This window comes from Chiloscyllium plagiosum, unplaced genomic scaffold, assembly GCF_037043375.1.
Source record: "Chiloscyllium plagiosum isolate Xiang-an unplaced genomic scaffold, Cpla_swu_hap1 HiC_scaffold_31, whole genome shotgun sequence".
NCBI classification, from domain to species: domain Eukaryota; kingdom Metazoa; phylum Chordata; class Chondrichthyes; order Orectolobiformes; family Hemiscylliidae; genus Chiloscyllium; species Chiloscyllium plagiosum.
Genome location: NW_028270169.1, coordinates 36,373,808 through 36,390,862, shown reverse-complemented (window position 1 = coordinate 36,390,862; position 17,055 = coordinate 36,373,808). Strand labels below are relative to the sequence as shown.

The window sequence follows — 17,055 nt, the reverse complement described above, 5'->3', positions numbered from 1 at the left end:
TATCTGCATTATTGCTAATCGGAGAAGCCATTTTCAGCCAGAAATGCCAAGTGGATATAATCTTGGTCTCCTGGTACCCTAGGATGGTAGAAACTGGTGCTACTCAGCATCACACCTGATTACAGCTTTGCTCCAAGCATGGGGGAAAATGTAGCTAGATTCTGAAGGCAAAGTAAGGCATGAGAAATTGCCTGTTATATTCCAAGGTAGACTTAAATGAGTGGCAACAAGGAGTTTGACTAAAATTGAATAAGCAAATTACTGCGGATGCTGGAATCTGAAACCAAAAGAGAAAATGCTGGAAAATCTCAGCAGGTCTGGCAGCATCTGTAAGCAGAAAAAAGAGCTGATGTTTCGAGTCTAACTGGCTCTTTGTCAAAGCTGGTCAGTTAGACTCGAAACGTCAGCTCTTTTGTCTCCTTACAGATGCTGCCAGACCTGCTGAGATTTTCCAGCATTTTCTCTTTTGACTAAAATTGAAATTGGTAGGAAGTGGGGAAAACTCTGGGGTCTTTCCTCACACAAAGAAAAGTGGTTGTGGTTGTTTGATGCTAATCATCTTCGGCCTCAAGACGTTGTAACAGGAGTGAGGAACAGAAAATCGAAGCACATTGTGCCTGTACCAGCCAAGAGAGAACAATCCAGAATCTCTGTCATCCTTGGAGAAGTTCATAGCCTTTTAGGTTGAGGTGGTTCCAGATGCATGTCCAACTATCTTTTAAATGCATTGAAACCTTCTGCCTCTACCATCCTTTTAGACAGTCATTTCTAAATCTCTGAGTGAAAACGTTCTGAGTGAAAACACATTCACTAAAATGCAAGAATTAAACAGGCCTCCTGTCACAGCTTCAAACTCACAAATGAAACTCTAAAAATGACTATCCATATCTTCCTCTTTTGAACACTAAATACAAAATTGAAATTTAACTTGGTTATACATTATTCTGAACAATACTCTTTCAAAATTTTACAATTCATAATTATTGTAAGGGCCTGTACCACTTCAAATGTTGATGTCAGTTGTTAATTTGTCTAGTCTGAATTTGAGATGTAAAGATCATTAACCCATCTCCCGCTTGCTGACATTTAATACTGGCCAACATTTTCTCGCACTCTTCCATGAATTAGAATGAGAGAATATTACTGTGAATTAAGAGGTGAGCCACATCATTCTTAGAGTGCAATGCTATGATTGAATATTATTTTACTGAAAGTTTGGAATGTTTTATGTCCATTATACTTGATGAGTCTACCTGTTTGACCCCAGCAATTTATTAGCTTGACTGTAAATAAAGTTAAGAACTGTATTGATGCACTTAATGTCCAGGAGTGGGTTTTTTTTCAGTCTGACTGAGCAGCGAGGTATTTATACCCTGATCAAATTCTTGATTAAAATTGCCTACTTAATGAAAAATCATTCAATTCAAAAATCAAATATTGATTGAGATAACTGCTGGCTGTAAAGATACCTACACCTGTGAGCAGTAATTGATTGAAAGGGATTATTGTACTGGAAAATGTCTGTTTCCATGCAGTGCACTGGATCATATGTTGAAAGGAAAGGGCTATTGAAAGAAATGGTGCTACTTCAGCAGGATGGGAGTCAAACTATTTATTGAAATAGTCTATTGGATGACAAGATGTAGGAAAGGTATTTCACATTCACCAGTAAATGCTCCTGACTGGTTCTTCTTATTTGTGCATTGATGTTTTTAAGGGGTAACCTTTTGTTTAATAAAATGCATTACAAGGGCTACTTAATTTTAAAGTTGGTAAGTTTCATTTGCAATCTTATCATTTGTTTGACAAATTCAATTACCCGTTTAAAGTTTTGGCCAAGAATAAATTTTGCTCATGTGCTTAAGTTTTTAATTTTGTGCCTTTGCTCATCACTTCCGCTTAAGTAGTAATGCTATACCTGGAAAAGGTGTCTGCAGAATGCCACATAAAGTGGATCTGTCTTGTTGCATTGAGTGTGCATAATTCTAAGCAAGGTTAAAAAGAATGACAGTTTAAGTATATAGCGACCTGAGCTTGGTTCATGCAAAGTAGGAAGCAGCACGGTAATTAAATGAAAATAGAACTAAATACTGCGTTGAAACAAAGAAGATCACAGTTTTGATTTTGCTTTGAAGCTGAATCTTAACTGCTTTTCAGTCTTTGTGGTGACTTTCTCCTTTAAATGTGTGGGCAAACCACAGGAACAAAATGTGATTTCAGTTCCGCCTATGTATAATTTTTTGAAAAATATATATTTTTATACACCATGTTTTTAATATGCACAAATTAGGAAACTTTGTATGGTATGTAGAGGAACTTTAGATACTAAGTTGTTCAGATGGTATAAATGCAATATGCTTTCTCCAAGGAAACTATGGAACTGCCTTCTAGAACCACCTTCAGCATCAGAATTTTGATCAATTTGCTATAAGATTGACTTAATTGAATTTATGTGCTTGTGTTTTACCTTCTCCACAAATACTTAATTTCTATGCAACATAGCTTTACATGAAATTATTATTAATGAAATCAGTGAATTTGAACCTGTTTTGAAACTTTGAAAATCTTAACATGTTGGAACAATTGACAAATTCCTCCTGAGTATCATGGCATTTATAGTCCCGTTTCTGTTGGTTGGTGGTTGGAAGATACTCCTTAAGCAAAGTCATTTGGTTCATTTTTTTTCTGGCTAGATAATCTGTTTACCCTATCACAAGTTGTTGTTTGAGTAGTAAGCCAAAACCTTTTGTCAATCATTCCATCAAGATCTATAAGGATGATACCAGAGATGAGTGTGTATATTAGGAAAGAATGTACAGGCTGCGTCTCTTTTTCTCTTTAAGAAATTGAGGGTTGACCTAATAGAATATTAAAAATGACAAAATTTTGATTGAGAGAATTAAGAGGAAATGTTTGCACACTTGGGGAAGAGCAGAAAAGAAAGCCATCAGTTTGTGGTAAGTCACCAAGAAATCCATTAGAGGATTCAGAAGAAATTTTGTTTTAATCAGAGTCTTGAGTATGTGAAGCTTGCTGCCACAGGGACTGGTTGAAGTGATTAGTATAGATGAGGAAGAAAAAACTTGATAAGCATATGAGGGAGTGGCGACAGGAGGGCTACAGTGGTAGATTTTGTTAAATGTCATCATAGACTGATTGGATTAATAGCCTGCTTCTCTTCCTCATATCCTCTGTAATTTCATTTGTCTTTCATTCATTTTGTGAGAAACTATTTTTCTGGTGTTGTCAGGTGTAACTTGGATGTGTTTACCAGTACTGCCTACATAAGATCCTAGGCTTCACATGGAGTAGTAACATTACTGATTGGCTAATTAACTACAGACGATTTGTCAAAGGTTGCCTGTAGAATTTTAAGACAGACAACTGATACTTGAAGGCAGATTGTTCATCCCTGGACTTGATGCCCTGCAAAAATGGTAGAAGAGGATTTACCATCAGCCTGGAGAAGATGATGGGGGAAGCCAAAGAAGATCCAGCAAAGTACAATTAAGGAAGAGCTACAAGATTGGCATACCACTTGGAAGCAAAACAAATTGTGACTACCTAAGGCCAGTGGCAGAATCTCCCAACCCATTGTCCTGCCACAGTTCCTTTAGTACTGTCAACTTTATGGCTGTAAAGTATTGCAGAGAAGGATGTCATAAAGTTGAAGCTGGAAATGTGTTGCTGGAAAAGCGCAGCAGGTCAGGCAGCATCCAGGGAACAGGAGAATCGACGTTTCGGGCATAAGCCCTTCTCCTGTTCCCTGGATGCTGCCTGACCTGCTGCGCTTTTCCAGCAACACATTTCCAGCTCTGATCTCCAGCATCTGCAGACCTCACTTTCTCCTGTCATAAAGTTGAAGACAGGCTTGAAAATGAGTAGAATTTTGAATGCAATGTGATGGAGAACAGGGTACAAAGGGAAAAGTACATTAACTATATGAAGGTCACTTAATGTGGAATAGAACAGATCAAGTACTATGGGTATGACATATTTGGAGTGGAGGGGTGGGTGGGGAGTTCATATAGAAAATTGAGAAAGTTGGACCTAAAGTTATCAATGAAATGTCTAATGGAATATTCTGGCCACTGAGAAATTTACAACTGTTTTAATATAGAAATTTCAGCTGTGAGTTATAACATAACTGAAAAGCCCATATGTAAAAATTATTTTTGTTTAGCTAATTTGATTAGCTGCAAGGAAAAATAAAAGCCCATCTCAGCTCTTGCCAAGATTTTCAGTCTTTTGAATGAGTGATGTAGTCATCATAACTGAGTATTGATTGTTCCATTTTGAACTTAAGACATGTACTGACTGCATGTAACTTAGAAACAGATTTCACAGTAGGAGGAGATTGTTTAACTCTTGCTTTCACTGAATTTAGACATTCTCTGTTATGAACCAAACCAGGCCCCCTCAAAACATTTCAAGAAGGTAGCCCACACCCTAACTTTGCTCGTTGCTTTAAGCAGGTCCAAAGTGGATATTTTAGGAGTGTTGCAGCTGGTCAAAACCTCTCAGGTTTTAAAGAAAGCACAGTTTATTCACGGAGTACTGACTGAAGCACAAACGAGAGAGAACAGAACACAGAATAACTTAACCTACTGAAAACCCAATCGACTCTATCACAACTTAATGATGCTGTTCCAAATATTTGCAACATTCCTATAAATGCTCCCTTGGCACAAAAAGTAAAATCAAACACAGATTTTTATTGGAGAGATGTCAGAGAGAGAGAGAGAGAGAGAGAGGATCAGCATGGAGCTGTTTCCTTGACCAGCAGCTTCAAAAATTGACTGTTTGCTAAAACCAAACCAAACCAGAGAAAAGCTGAGCTGGGAAAACTGGCCACTCCTATTTCATTATGTAATTGTTTCTTTTTAAATACTTGAAAGCCTTTGCCTGAGGAAGTATGTGTTAGCTATATTCAAATTGGCCCTAAAAACCCATCCAAACCAAACACATCGGCACTTCTGCGTTTACGACCCTTCTGAACAAAAAGACCAAAGGCAACCTAACCTTGTTAAAGCAGCAGCATCACCACAATTCTCTGTACAGATTTAATTTTCCTAATTTTCTGAGTTCTGCCCCAAAACGTTATTTCTGTTTCCTTTGAAGTAATCATCCTGTAACCTTTTTGTAGACTCTGAAACATCAGTGATAAATTTCACAAAGGATTTCAAATTCCAGAAACTGGTTTTATTTTATAAATTTCCCCTTTCTGTACCAATGCGCATTTATGACATCATGGCCTATTTATTTTGATTAGCCTAATGAACATTAACAGTGTATAAATATTATTTATTTAAAGAGCACACAGTTGAAATTGTTCATCTTACATATGTTTGGACTTGAATGCAAGAAACAAAATTTGAAGAAGACACTAATTTATACAGCAGAATAGGGTATTGATGGGTTAGGCCATTGTTGCTGTTAAGATGCAGCCAAGCAGTTAACTGTCAAAGCAGAAAATGCTGGAGAAATTGAGTGGGTCTGGTGACATTTGTGCAGAGACAAACATGTAAAGTGTGTAGGTTTGCTCGCTGTGCTGTAGGTTTGATGTCCAGGCGTTTCATTACCTGGCTAGGTAACATCATTAGTGGCGACCTCCAAGTGAAGCAAAGCTGTTGTCTCCTGATTTCTATTTATGTTTGTCCTGGATGGGGTTCCTGGGTTTTGTGGTGATGTCATTTCCTGTTCGTTTTCTGAGGGGTTGATAGTTGGTATCTAGATCTATGTGTTTGTTATGGCGGTGTGGTTGGAGTGCCACAATTCGACTGGGATAACACATCTATCCTGGGACAAACTAAGCAAAGACATGTCAGAGAATTCCTAGAGGCCTGGCACTCCAACCACAACGCCATAAACAAACACACAGATCTAGATACCATCTTTCAATCCCTCAGAAAACGAACAGGAAATGACATCACCACAAACCCCAGGAACTCCATCCAGGACAAACATATAAATAGAAAGCAGGAGACAACAGCTTCGCTTCACTTGGAGATCGCCACTGATGATGTTACCTAGCCAGGTAATGAAACGTCTGAATATCAAATCTACAGCTCAGCGAGCAAACCTACACCCTAAACCTCAACCTGAGCTACAAACCTTGTACAAACATATAAAGTTTCAAGTTTGGCATGACTTGTTGAGAACTATGTTGCAGACCTGAAGAGGAGTCATATCAGACTCAAAATGTTAGTTTTGGTACTATCTCCGCAGATGCTGAATTTCACAAGAGCTTTTTGTTTTTATTACAAGTTTCAAGCATCCAAGATTTTTTTGCTTTTAGTTAACTGTCACTCTTAGTTCTCAGACCAGGCACATTAACTGTGCTGGCATGTTAACTCTGCTAGGTCAGGGGGTTGAGATGGGGATGCATAAGAGATTGGCATTTTCCCAATGAAAAAATTGAAATGCATGTACAAATTCTATTTGTCTACATAGAACAAAGTCCGAGATATAAATATATGTAGGTTCTACCATTTTACTGTGAACCTGATGTTATTAAATTGATACAATCTTAGCACATTTGGATTATTTAATAAATGTTACATAACAGCAAAATAACATCTGATGTATTCCGATGTCCTACAAACATGATCAGTATGTTGCCTGCTGTAAATGGTCAAAGCGGCATGTTCTTTGATCTGCTCTCTTCCACCATTGTGGGATCTGATCTCCTTCTTGCTCATTACCAGTTCCAACCTTGGCCTTCACTAGCACACCCACACACTGAAGTAATTTTTGAAACCACTGGATGGCCTCAATTCTAATATGAGCTTCCGCCCCTTGTTTCATTGTAGGATCCAATATCCACCTCTGATCTTTACCTCAAGTTTTACTACATGTAAATCCTACGACTAGGTTTAATTCAAAACTCCCATCATCTCCAATTTGGAGTTCTTTTCCCAGATGTCACATACCTCTTTTTGTGTGCAATTCTAACATGAGCTGTTAGTTCTTGCATTCCCTCCTCTGGATTGTAATTCCCCCAAAATCCATCTTTCCCCTACCAACTGACTTTCTTCTCCTTTTCCTTTTCCTTTTCTGCTTGTTGCTCCTGTAACATTATCTGTAGGAATGGGAATGTTTCCATTTTTGTTCTGACAGTACTGAGCTCTATCTTCTCAGCACAACCTTTGACAAGCTGTCTAACAGCTTGTCCAACATTAAATTATGGATAAATCAGATCCTTTTTCAACACAATATCAGTAAGGCAGAAGCCATCCCATCTGGTTGTTGCCAATAGCTCTGTGCTTTAGTTCCTGATTCAATCTCTCTCACTACAGCTATAAATCTAACTGTGCAAACATGGAAGTGCTAATTCTTTGAGTTTATGTCCTATCTGCCACCTAGAACATCTGTTTGTACTACTGCAGCATCCCTTTTTTTTGTACTTAATATCATCATCTGTAAAAACCTTCATCCATACTTTTATTGCCAAAATATAATTTTTATTTTCCAATGTTCATCCAACTGTCCTCTTAAGTGATTCCCCAACACAAAACACATTCAAAGCTCTGTTCATATTTTATCCCGAATTAAAACTGCAAAACTCAGTTTTCCCCCGATACCATACAATCTATGTGGTGGTTGGTGTTATACCTGACACACAGGAAGATACTCACTCATGGTTGTTGGAGGTCAGTCAGTCAGTTCAGTCCAGGACATCTCTACAGGAGTTCCTCACGGTGGTGTCCTGGGTCCAGCTATCTTCAGCTACTTCAGCATAAGGTCAGAAGTGGGGAAGTTTGCCAACAATTGCACATGTTCACCATTTGTGACTTGTCAGATACTGAAGCAGTCCAGGTTCAAATGCAGCAAGATCTGGACAACATCCAGGCTTGGTCTGACAAGTAGCAAATAACATTTGCACCCCACACATGTCAAGCTATCACCATCACCAATGAGTCAATCTAACCACAGCCCCATGAATTCAGTGGTGTTACCCTCAGGCAATCCCTCACAAGCAACATCCTAGTGGTTATTATTGACCGGAAACTCAACCGGACTTACCACATAAACACAGTGGCTATAAGCGCAGGTCAGACACTAGGAATACTGCAGCGAGTAGCTCATCTCATGAATCCCCAAAGCCAGTCCATCATCTACAAGGCACAAGTCAGGAGTGTGATGGAATACTCCTCACTTGCCTGGATGAGTGCAGTTTCAAAAAGCCTAAAAGCTTGACACCATCCAGAACAAAGCAGCCCGCTTGATTGGCACCATATCCACAAGCATCCATACCCTCCACCACCAATGCTCAATAGCAGCAGTGTGTACTATGTACAAGATACACTGCACAAATTCGCCAAAGATTCTCAGACAGCACCTTCCAAACCCACAAATTTCCATCTAAAAGGACAAGGACAGCGGATAATTGGGAACACCATCACCTTCAAATCCCCCTACAAGCCACTTATCATCCTGACTTGGAAGTATATCACTGTTTCTTCACTGCTACTGGGTCAAACTCTTGGAATTCCTTCCTTAGAGATATTGTGTGTCAACCCACAACAGGTAGACTGCAGCAGTTCAAAAAAGCAGCTCACCACCACCACCTCAAGGGCAACAAGGGACATGCAGTAAATGCTGGCCCAGCCCGCGATACCCACATCCCACAAATGAATCTTAAAAATCCCATTGACTGACAAAATTATGAGTGACAATCTCCAAACACTTCATTTACAAAAACACTTTCACAATGTCTAACCTTTGGCCATTCATTAGACACATTTGCTGGTTTGCTCAACTGCACCTTCACCTCTACTTTGATGCCCTAGTTCCCAATGAGGGAGTACATAAGATGAAGAGATAGGGACATGAGGCAACTATATGACCCAACAGCCTGCTGCATCATTCAGTATGATGATCACTTATCTTGGGCTTCAACTCCACTTTCAAGGCTGCTCTCATATTCACGGATTGCCTGAGAAGCTAAAAAAAATCAGTTAATCATTGCATTAAATATAATCAACAATTGGAAATTCACAATCCTCTGGGGTAGGAAATTCTAAAGATCACAATTTTTCAAAACAAAATTCTGCTCTTCTCTCGGCCAGCATTTATTGCACGTCCCTTGTTGCCCTTGAGGTGGTGGTGGTGAGCTGCTTTCTCAAACTGCTGCAGTCTGCCTGTTGTGGGTTGACACATAATATCATTAGGGAGGGAATTCCAAGAGTTTGACCCAGTAGCAGTGAAGGAACAGCAATATATTTCCAAGTCAGGATGATGAGTGGCTTGTAGGGGAATTTGAAGGTGGTGGGGATCCAATTATCCGCTGTCCTTGTCCTTTTAGATGGAAGTTTGTGGGTTTGGAAGGTGCTGTCTGATCAAACTCTTAATCCTGAGACTGTGTCCTCTGTTCTAGGTTCCCTCACTGGCAGAAGTAGCCTTTGTGTCAAGCTCTTCAGAATCCTGTATGTTTTTGAGATTGCACCTCATTCTTCTAAATCCTGGAGAATATGGGTTCGGTTTACTCCACTTCTCAAGTTAGGACACCAGTGTGGTCCGAGGGACCAAAGTGGTGAACCTTCCACAGTGTAGGGATTCTGTGAATCCCCTATCCAATACTGCCTCCAACCTAAATAAGTCCTTCCTTATGGAGACCCAAACTGCACAGCTTGCTCTCTCTGACCTGATCATTTTCTGATGTGTTTGTCATCTCTAGTTCCTCAGGTCCAAGGGGTACAAACTTACAAGGATCTGGCAGAAAACTCGTTTAGCTATCCACTGCCAAATCTGCTTGGGCTACAAAGCATTCTTGAAGCTGGTTCTCGTCTACTAGAACTGCTTGCTGTCCTAGAAATGCAAAAGGGATCCCATTATCTTCTCTTTTCTGCCTTGTTAAATCTCTTTTCTATATTTCCTTTATTTTCATCTCTAACAATATCTGAGGAGCTTCTTTGTCACCAAGGTACTTTGCAGCCCTAACTTTAGTGGATTGGAAATGAAGTGTTACAAGATTTTGCAAAAGTACACAAAATTTCCTAATGTACTTATATTTTAAACCCATGTTGACAGACAGCATGGTCAGATTTCTATACTTAACTAGAATGACTATTTATTACAAATAAATAGATTCCAACTACAGGTAAACCATTGACATGTAATTCTAATTAATTTCACCTTTCAATACAGGCAGACACATAAAGAACGTGGGTGGTATGTTTGGAGGGGAAAAAACTGGCAATTTAAAGGTCCATGTGATGCTACTTGCTGATCTCCCCTCGGTACTTTCACTTGCTTGCAGGAGGAACAGAATGACAGTTTCACACTTCTAAAGTTACTGACTTATTGATTGAATGCAACAACTTACAGCAACTGGTGAGAGAAAATAAAACTGACTTTTTTTTTCAGGCTTGGGGTGAGGTTTGTTGCAGAGAAACTGACTAAGCACTCTCACTACAAGCTGTTCAGCCATCTGGGAGCCAGTTGCACACTTGGAAGTTAGAAGGTCTTTGTCATCGACAACTGGTCACCATTTCACAGATAACCTGCTATTTGCCACTGGCCAAATTTCATTTAGTATGCAACCCAGCTTGTCTGCATCTAAACCTTAGCTGCTGCTCGAACAAACAACAGTGTACATAGAATTACAGTGAGTGGGGAGTAACTTGATGTTAAAAAGTACAGCAATCCTTTCCACAATCCTTAGTTTTTAAAACAGCCTTTAAAACTGTCCAAAATCAAAAGTACAAAATAATGAAAGATGTGATCAGATAGCTGCCTACCACATTGCATCCCTTCCTTCCACTATCCTGTCAAGTTGAACTTCCTTGAAGTTCTCCACTGCCTTAAATGAAATTTCTGTATATTGTCCGATCTCCTCTCATACCCTCCTGAACTCATTCTTGTACGTGAGACTCACCTTGCGTTCCCTCAAACGTCTTCCTACTAAACTGCTCGCCACCCAACATCCCCTCCTGGTCCCCTGTCAGAAAACAAAGGAAACAACTCCCTGGCTTTAGGTCTTGTTCTTTCTGGCCTTTAAATCTGCCATCTTCAGCCCAATTCTCAATAAAATTAACAATTCATCTCAACATTCTTGCAAAACTACAATTCTTCCAATTTTCTTTTCTCTTCAGAGCCCTTGAATGTAATGTTGTCTCCCCAATTTGTGTCTATCTTTTCCTTAATGCTGTCTTGGAATCTCTTCAATCAGCTTTCTACCCCTATCACAGCACTGAAATGGCTCTTATCGAAGACACAGTTACATCCTAAGTGACTGTGACAAAACTAAGCTACCCTTGTCTTCTTAAGTAATGTCAGAGTTGGATTCGTCCAGGTAAGTGGGGAGTATTCTATCAGAAAGTGAGGACTGCAGATGCTGGAGATCAGAGCTGAACATGTATTGCTGGAAAAGCGCAGCAGGTCAGGCAGCATCCAAGGAGCAGGAGAATCGACGTTTCAGGCATTCTCCTGCTCCTTGGATGCTGCCTGACCTGCTGCGCTTTTCCAGCAACACATTTTCAGCAGTATTCTATCAGACCCCATTATGTGTCTTGTAGATGATGGACATGCTTTGTGGGGGGTCGGGGGTGAGTAACTCACAGCAAGGTTCCTAATCTCTTATCTGCTCTTGCAGCTGCAGTTGTTAAATGGTTAGACTGGTTTAGTTTCTGGTAAATGGTAGCAAAAGCCTTTATTTACTTAATACGAGCTGTTGCACCAAACCCTACCATCTTTTTACCTTCATCTGTTTCTTTTGTCGTTTTCCAACGCTTACCATTTGAACGCTTACCCAAAGTTCTTTAGATATCAATTATTTTAATATTCCAATTTTTATTTTTTTTTCTTTATTGTCTGAAGGACTGTTAGCCTGAACTTTGTATATCTTTAATTTTCTAATTTATTACTGTTTGATACTTTTGAAGATGTGTAATGCTGGACTTGTAATTTCTTTATTTTCTAATTATTTTTTCCTATGAACTTGTACTTCGGAATCTGTACCAGGTATCTTTGTACATAAGATGGCGGCATAAGCGGTAATTTGTAAATTTTTAACTGTACTCATGTGACAAAGCTAATTCTAATAAAGGTAATTCATATAGTTGCCTGTGATTATTGCTGTTTTTGCAGATGTTAATTCATAAGTATTAGCTGTTGGATGAATGTGATCAACTCTTAAGTCAATACTAATATTTTGTTTGAATTGTCTACACAGATGTAAGCTTCCTCCAGTAAAGCTAGTATGTTGATTGGTTTGCCAGATGATATATCTTATAAGCTGAGGAGTTCTGTCTTAGAGAATTGGAGTCAGAACAAATTGGTTACTACACTGCATCAGTTCAATGTATCCATTGATGAATCTTTTACCAAGATCTGCATTAAAGCTGAGGCGCAGATTCAATTAATGTTGTGGAGCATGACAATAACCGATTTTCTTTCTTGAAATATAGAGTAAAGATATTTTTGTCAAAAGAAGCTGATCGATACATTATACCTTAAATTGTGCTTCTCTTCTTATCTTTGCAGAAACAACGCACTGTATATAGACTAACTCTGGTAAAAGCCTGGAATGTGGATGAACTTCGATCTTATGCTGACCTGATTGAGATTGGGAAGCCTGACTTCATTGAAGTTAAAGTAAGTCAGAGTATTAGTATGTTGTAGAAAAGTGCTATCATATGCTGCTGTTCCTTGTATATCATATATTTAAATTACAAAATTGGAAAGGCATATTTATGCTCTTGGAAAAAATAGTTAGCTTCTTCCCCAATCGTTTATCAGCATCAGGTTTAATATAATGGTTCTAATAATATGTTCCATCCAAGTACTGAGGAATGTCTTCTCACTGCTCCAGCTTCTGTTTAAGGGTTCATTTCCAGTTCGGAAAGAAATGCTACCAAGCATAAGTTTTCTTATTTTAACTTAAATACATGTTTAAAAAGCCACAACATTTAAAAGACAAAAAAAGCACAAAATAGCAATATGATTCACAAATGGCAAATGCTACAAATGTTCAGAGATCAGCAAATGTTTTCTTCATTGAATTCTTATCTCATATTGTGCTGACAACAGTTCTTTTGTTACAAAGCCATGTGTCTCTGCCTTTGCATTAGTAAAGCTCTGAGAAATGAATTAATTCTTTGTGATTTATTTAAAATAATACTTGTTTACAGAGCTTGCAATTAATATTGTCTAGACATTGTCCCTCTGCATGCAAGCCAATTTGTCATTTTCATTTTACTTGTCATGGTATGTAAATTCATTAAATGTAGGATAATAGAAAAATTTGAAGGCTTCCAAGTCAATACTCTCAATGAAGATTTTTTTTATTCATTCATGCGACTTGGGCATCACTGATGGAGGTAGACACCACCACATGCAAGTTCCCCTCCGAGTCACTCACTGTCTGGACTCTGAGTCTCTGAGTCACAATCCTGGAATTCTTTCCCTAAGGGAATTGTGAGTCTACCTACATCAAATAAACGACAGGGATTCAAGAAGGCAGCTCACCCCCACCTTCTCAAGGGCAACTAGCGATGGGAAACAAATGCTAGTTCAGCCGGCGATGCCCAAGTCCCATGACAAATTATTTGTGTACGTTGTGTAGAATGTTTTAGAACAGAGAGCTTAGAAATAAACTAGTCTTTTTTGATGTTCAAGTTCCACCAAGGGGTTCTCCCATTTCCTCTGTCAAATCTTAGTCTTTCAGTATATCTTTCTATTCCCTTTTCAGTCATGTACTCATCAAGCTTCCTTTCAAAGCATCTAAACCAGTCACCTAATTTATTTCCTGTGGTAGCGAGTTCCACATTCTAACTACTCAGTGAAGGCATTTCTCTTTTCATTACTGGATTTATTCATATGTTATTCATTATGTTTCTTAAAATTGCAGTGAGCAGTTCTCATTCAGGCTGTCCATGATGTTATCTTGACAAGTTTGTCACTATGAAAATTTATTGTATAACTATATTTTCTTTACTGATGCAGGTTTTGAATTCTTAGTGACTTAATGTGCTGCTTTCAGTGCCAAATAAATCAAATTTTACATGTTTCTGTTGAATAATTTGAAAATTTAGATGTATATCAGAATATAAACTTCCCCTGGTAATGTCTACCTCCAGATGCTCGAGGCCGATAGGTCCTTTGTGATTTACTTTTATACAAGTTGTAGCCAACTGAAAATAAGTAATGTCCACAGAGAAGTAATAAAGGCATGTGACACAGGTTTGTTAAACACTTGTAATGTACTTGGATTGAGCTGAAAATCAGATCACAGTATGGCATTTCCATGTGTTCTCTGTCACAAAGAGTGAAAAGAGTTTAAATTATGTTATGGTCACTTTTCTTGTCTTTAGCCCAAGGTAGTGAGGTTGATTGTTTGACTTAATAATTTCCCATCCCTTACTGAAGTCTGCTTAAGGATGACCCCAGGTGCTGGTTTTTGGATTCTAGTCTTTGAACTGAACCTTTTCAAAAAAAATCTTCAATGTGAAGTCAAAAATCAGGTTTGTTATCAGAAGAGTCAAAACTAAGAGGAATTGCTTCACCAGTCTCCCTATCCATTCACACACACTCGCACATGTATGCATATGCCTGAAAATAAAACAGACAGGACAGAAAAGGGTTTTCATTACAAATGATAAGTTTGGTAAATCCAGAGGTATTAAAAATCTGTTGACATGACTGATGAGTTCATGGAGGTTAGTGTCCAATAATATTTTCCACAATTAACTGAGCTTTATAGTTTTTCCTTTGGGTGGGTAAAGTTTAGGCTTCTTTAGGAGACAGAGATGGAAGATCTCAAGCAGACTTCCAATTCGATCTGAAGTCCCTCTGGAGCTCAAACAGTAACTGACCTAGAATCCCTGAATTTGAGGAACCTAGTTTCTTATTATGAGAAAACTTCTTTCATGCCAGGATGCAATGATGATAAAGTGTTGACCCTTGATGCTTGTTCATATCCTGATCAGGAAGGCTCCTGGACATGCATCCCTTTTGGCTCAACTTTGATTTCAAAGTTATTATTTAAGGCAAGGAGAAAAATGAATAAAGAAGACTGGATACTTCGCATCTACTTAATCATTTTGAGGCTTATTCATCTCTTGATTACTCTACAGCTTGTAGTTTCTGTGCTTAAATTTTGCCTACAGCATTCCCACAAAGACCTTCCTGTGGTTTGTTTCAAGTTGATCTTTGACATTTCTGATCCTTTCCTTCCTTGAAATCATTGCACATTGGGTTATTAACCAAAACTCTGGGCAAAAGACAGTTTGAAACTTGACAGCAAATGTGTTGTAACTACACAGAAGATTTACCAAAAAATCATTGAATCTTTGTTCTTTCAACTCCGCCCCTCTGTCCTGCAGGGACATTCTTGGTGTTTTCTTGTCTCCCCTCCCATCCCTTGGAGAACTGTGGGATAATGTTGAAGCTTAAATTACACATTGGTTTAACTTGATGTCTCTGGTGTACAGTATCAGATTCACTAAGAAGAATATTGATAATATTTTCAATTTTTAGGGAGTGACATATTGTGGTGAAAGCTCAGCGAGTAATCTGACTATGGCTAATGTTCCATGGCACGATGAGGTTGTATATTTTGTCCAGCAGCTGGCTGATCTTCTCATAGATTATGAAATTGCTTGTGAACATGAGCATTCAAACTGCCTTCTTATAGCACACAAAAAGGTGAGTGACATTTAAGTTCTGGTATATAACCTGGAACTGTGCATCATTTGGTTACCTTAAATCTAAAGTTTTGAGTATAGATGTAAATCTATTTTAAATACTTGTATGATACAAAATTATACAAAAACTAATAAATTGAGTGATTTTATATGACTATTACATTCTAATGTCCAGCATTTTCTGGGAGCTTTTTCAATTTGTCTTGAGCCTTGATATACAACGTAGTTTGCTAACGTACACCTTCTTGAGACAACTTATTGTGCGATGTTGGTTGTAATAAAAATTAAAATATTCAGCAATATGTAAGCATTTGCTGCTATAATAATGTACTGATTTAAATTAAATTTTCCACTGATAATGTGCTAAATATATAGCAAAGTTTGGGAGAAACTTTGAATCATAAAACACTTAGTATTAGGAAAAAGAAGCCACTTGACTTGGCATAAACAGGTTGAATCTCTGCAAGGGCACCTCAATTAATCTGTTCCCCAACCTTTCACTCATTGTCTGTTATTTTTCATTGCTTCAATTCCCTTATAAAAGGTGAAATTGAATCTGCTTCCATCACATTCTCAGGCAAGCTTTTTCTCCATTCACTTTTTTGGTTCTTTTGCTATTTACCTTAAATTGATAATACACTGATGTGACATTATGATCAGTTCAACAGCTAATCAGATTTGTGTTTGAGTTTTTTGGCTTGTAATTCTTGTAAGCAATTAATCCAGTGTAGTTTTTTTATTGAATTTTGCACAAATCACACCTAAATAGAACACTTCTAGTGTCCTTTCACAAACTCTGGCAGGTTAACTTTGGACAAGGCGAAACAGCTCAGCTGCATTGAATATAATTAGGAATTGATGTTGCAGTAAGTTCAAAATTGCACAAATTAGAGTACAATTTATATTGCAATTAAAATGTATTTGAATAATCTATGATGATACTATGGCTTTAAGAGGTGCTTTTTTTTTTGAAGGAAGGTATAGACAGAGGTAAAAAGCAGTCTGTTCAAAGCAAATAAAGTAAACAGCTTGTGAGGCCTTGGGTTTATTTTGAAAAGTTGGAACAATACAAGCAGCTTGAATAGGTGGGGTCAAGCTCCCACAGAACCCGATTTTAGTTTTAGCTTTCTGCAGTGGCTGGGGTCTTGAAGCTGGATGAGGAAGCTCTTATTCATCTCTCTATTGTAACTAAAAGCTGGAGTTCTCGTCCTGCTACTAGAATTGTACATGAGACATTCTATTTTATTAAATTTCCTTTGCCAAGAGTATGTTTATGCGATGCTACTATATTGGAACAGTTAAGTAGGAGTAGTTAATATAAGAATTATTTTAGTAAGCATTTCAATAGAGTTGCAGTTAAGCCAATTCTTTTAATTTTACTTTCTGTATTTAACTGTGTTGTAAAAAT

General features: G+C 38.1%; 1 protein-coding gene across 3 annotated transcripts in view; it reads left to right on the top strand.

Moving 5' to 3' along the window:
• Positions 1–17,055, top strand: part of tyw1 (tRNA-yW synthesizing protein 1 homolog (S. cerevisiae)) — a 124,637-nt gene that overhangs the window by 94,671 nt on the left and 12,911 nt on the right. For all 3 annotated transcript variants that reach the window (XM_087977418.1, XM_043718611.2, XM_043718610.2), the window contains 2 exons: positions 12,487–12,597; positions 15,481–15,648. In XM_087977418.1, coding sequence (XP_087833544.1) covers positions 12,487–12,597; positions 15,481–15,648 — 279 coding nt within the window. The remainder of the gene's footprint in view (positions 1–12,486; positions 12,598–15,480; positions 15,649–17,055) is intronic.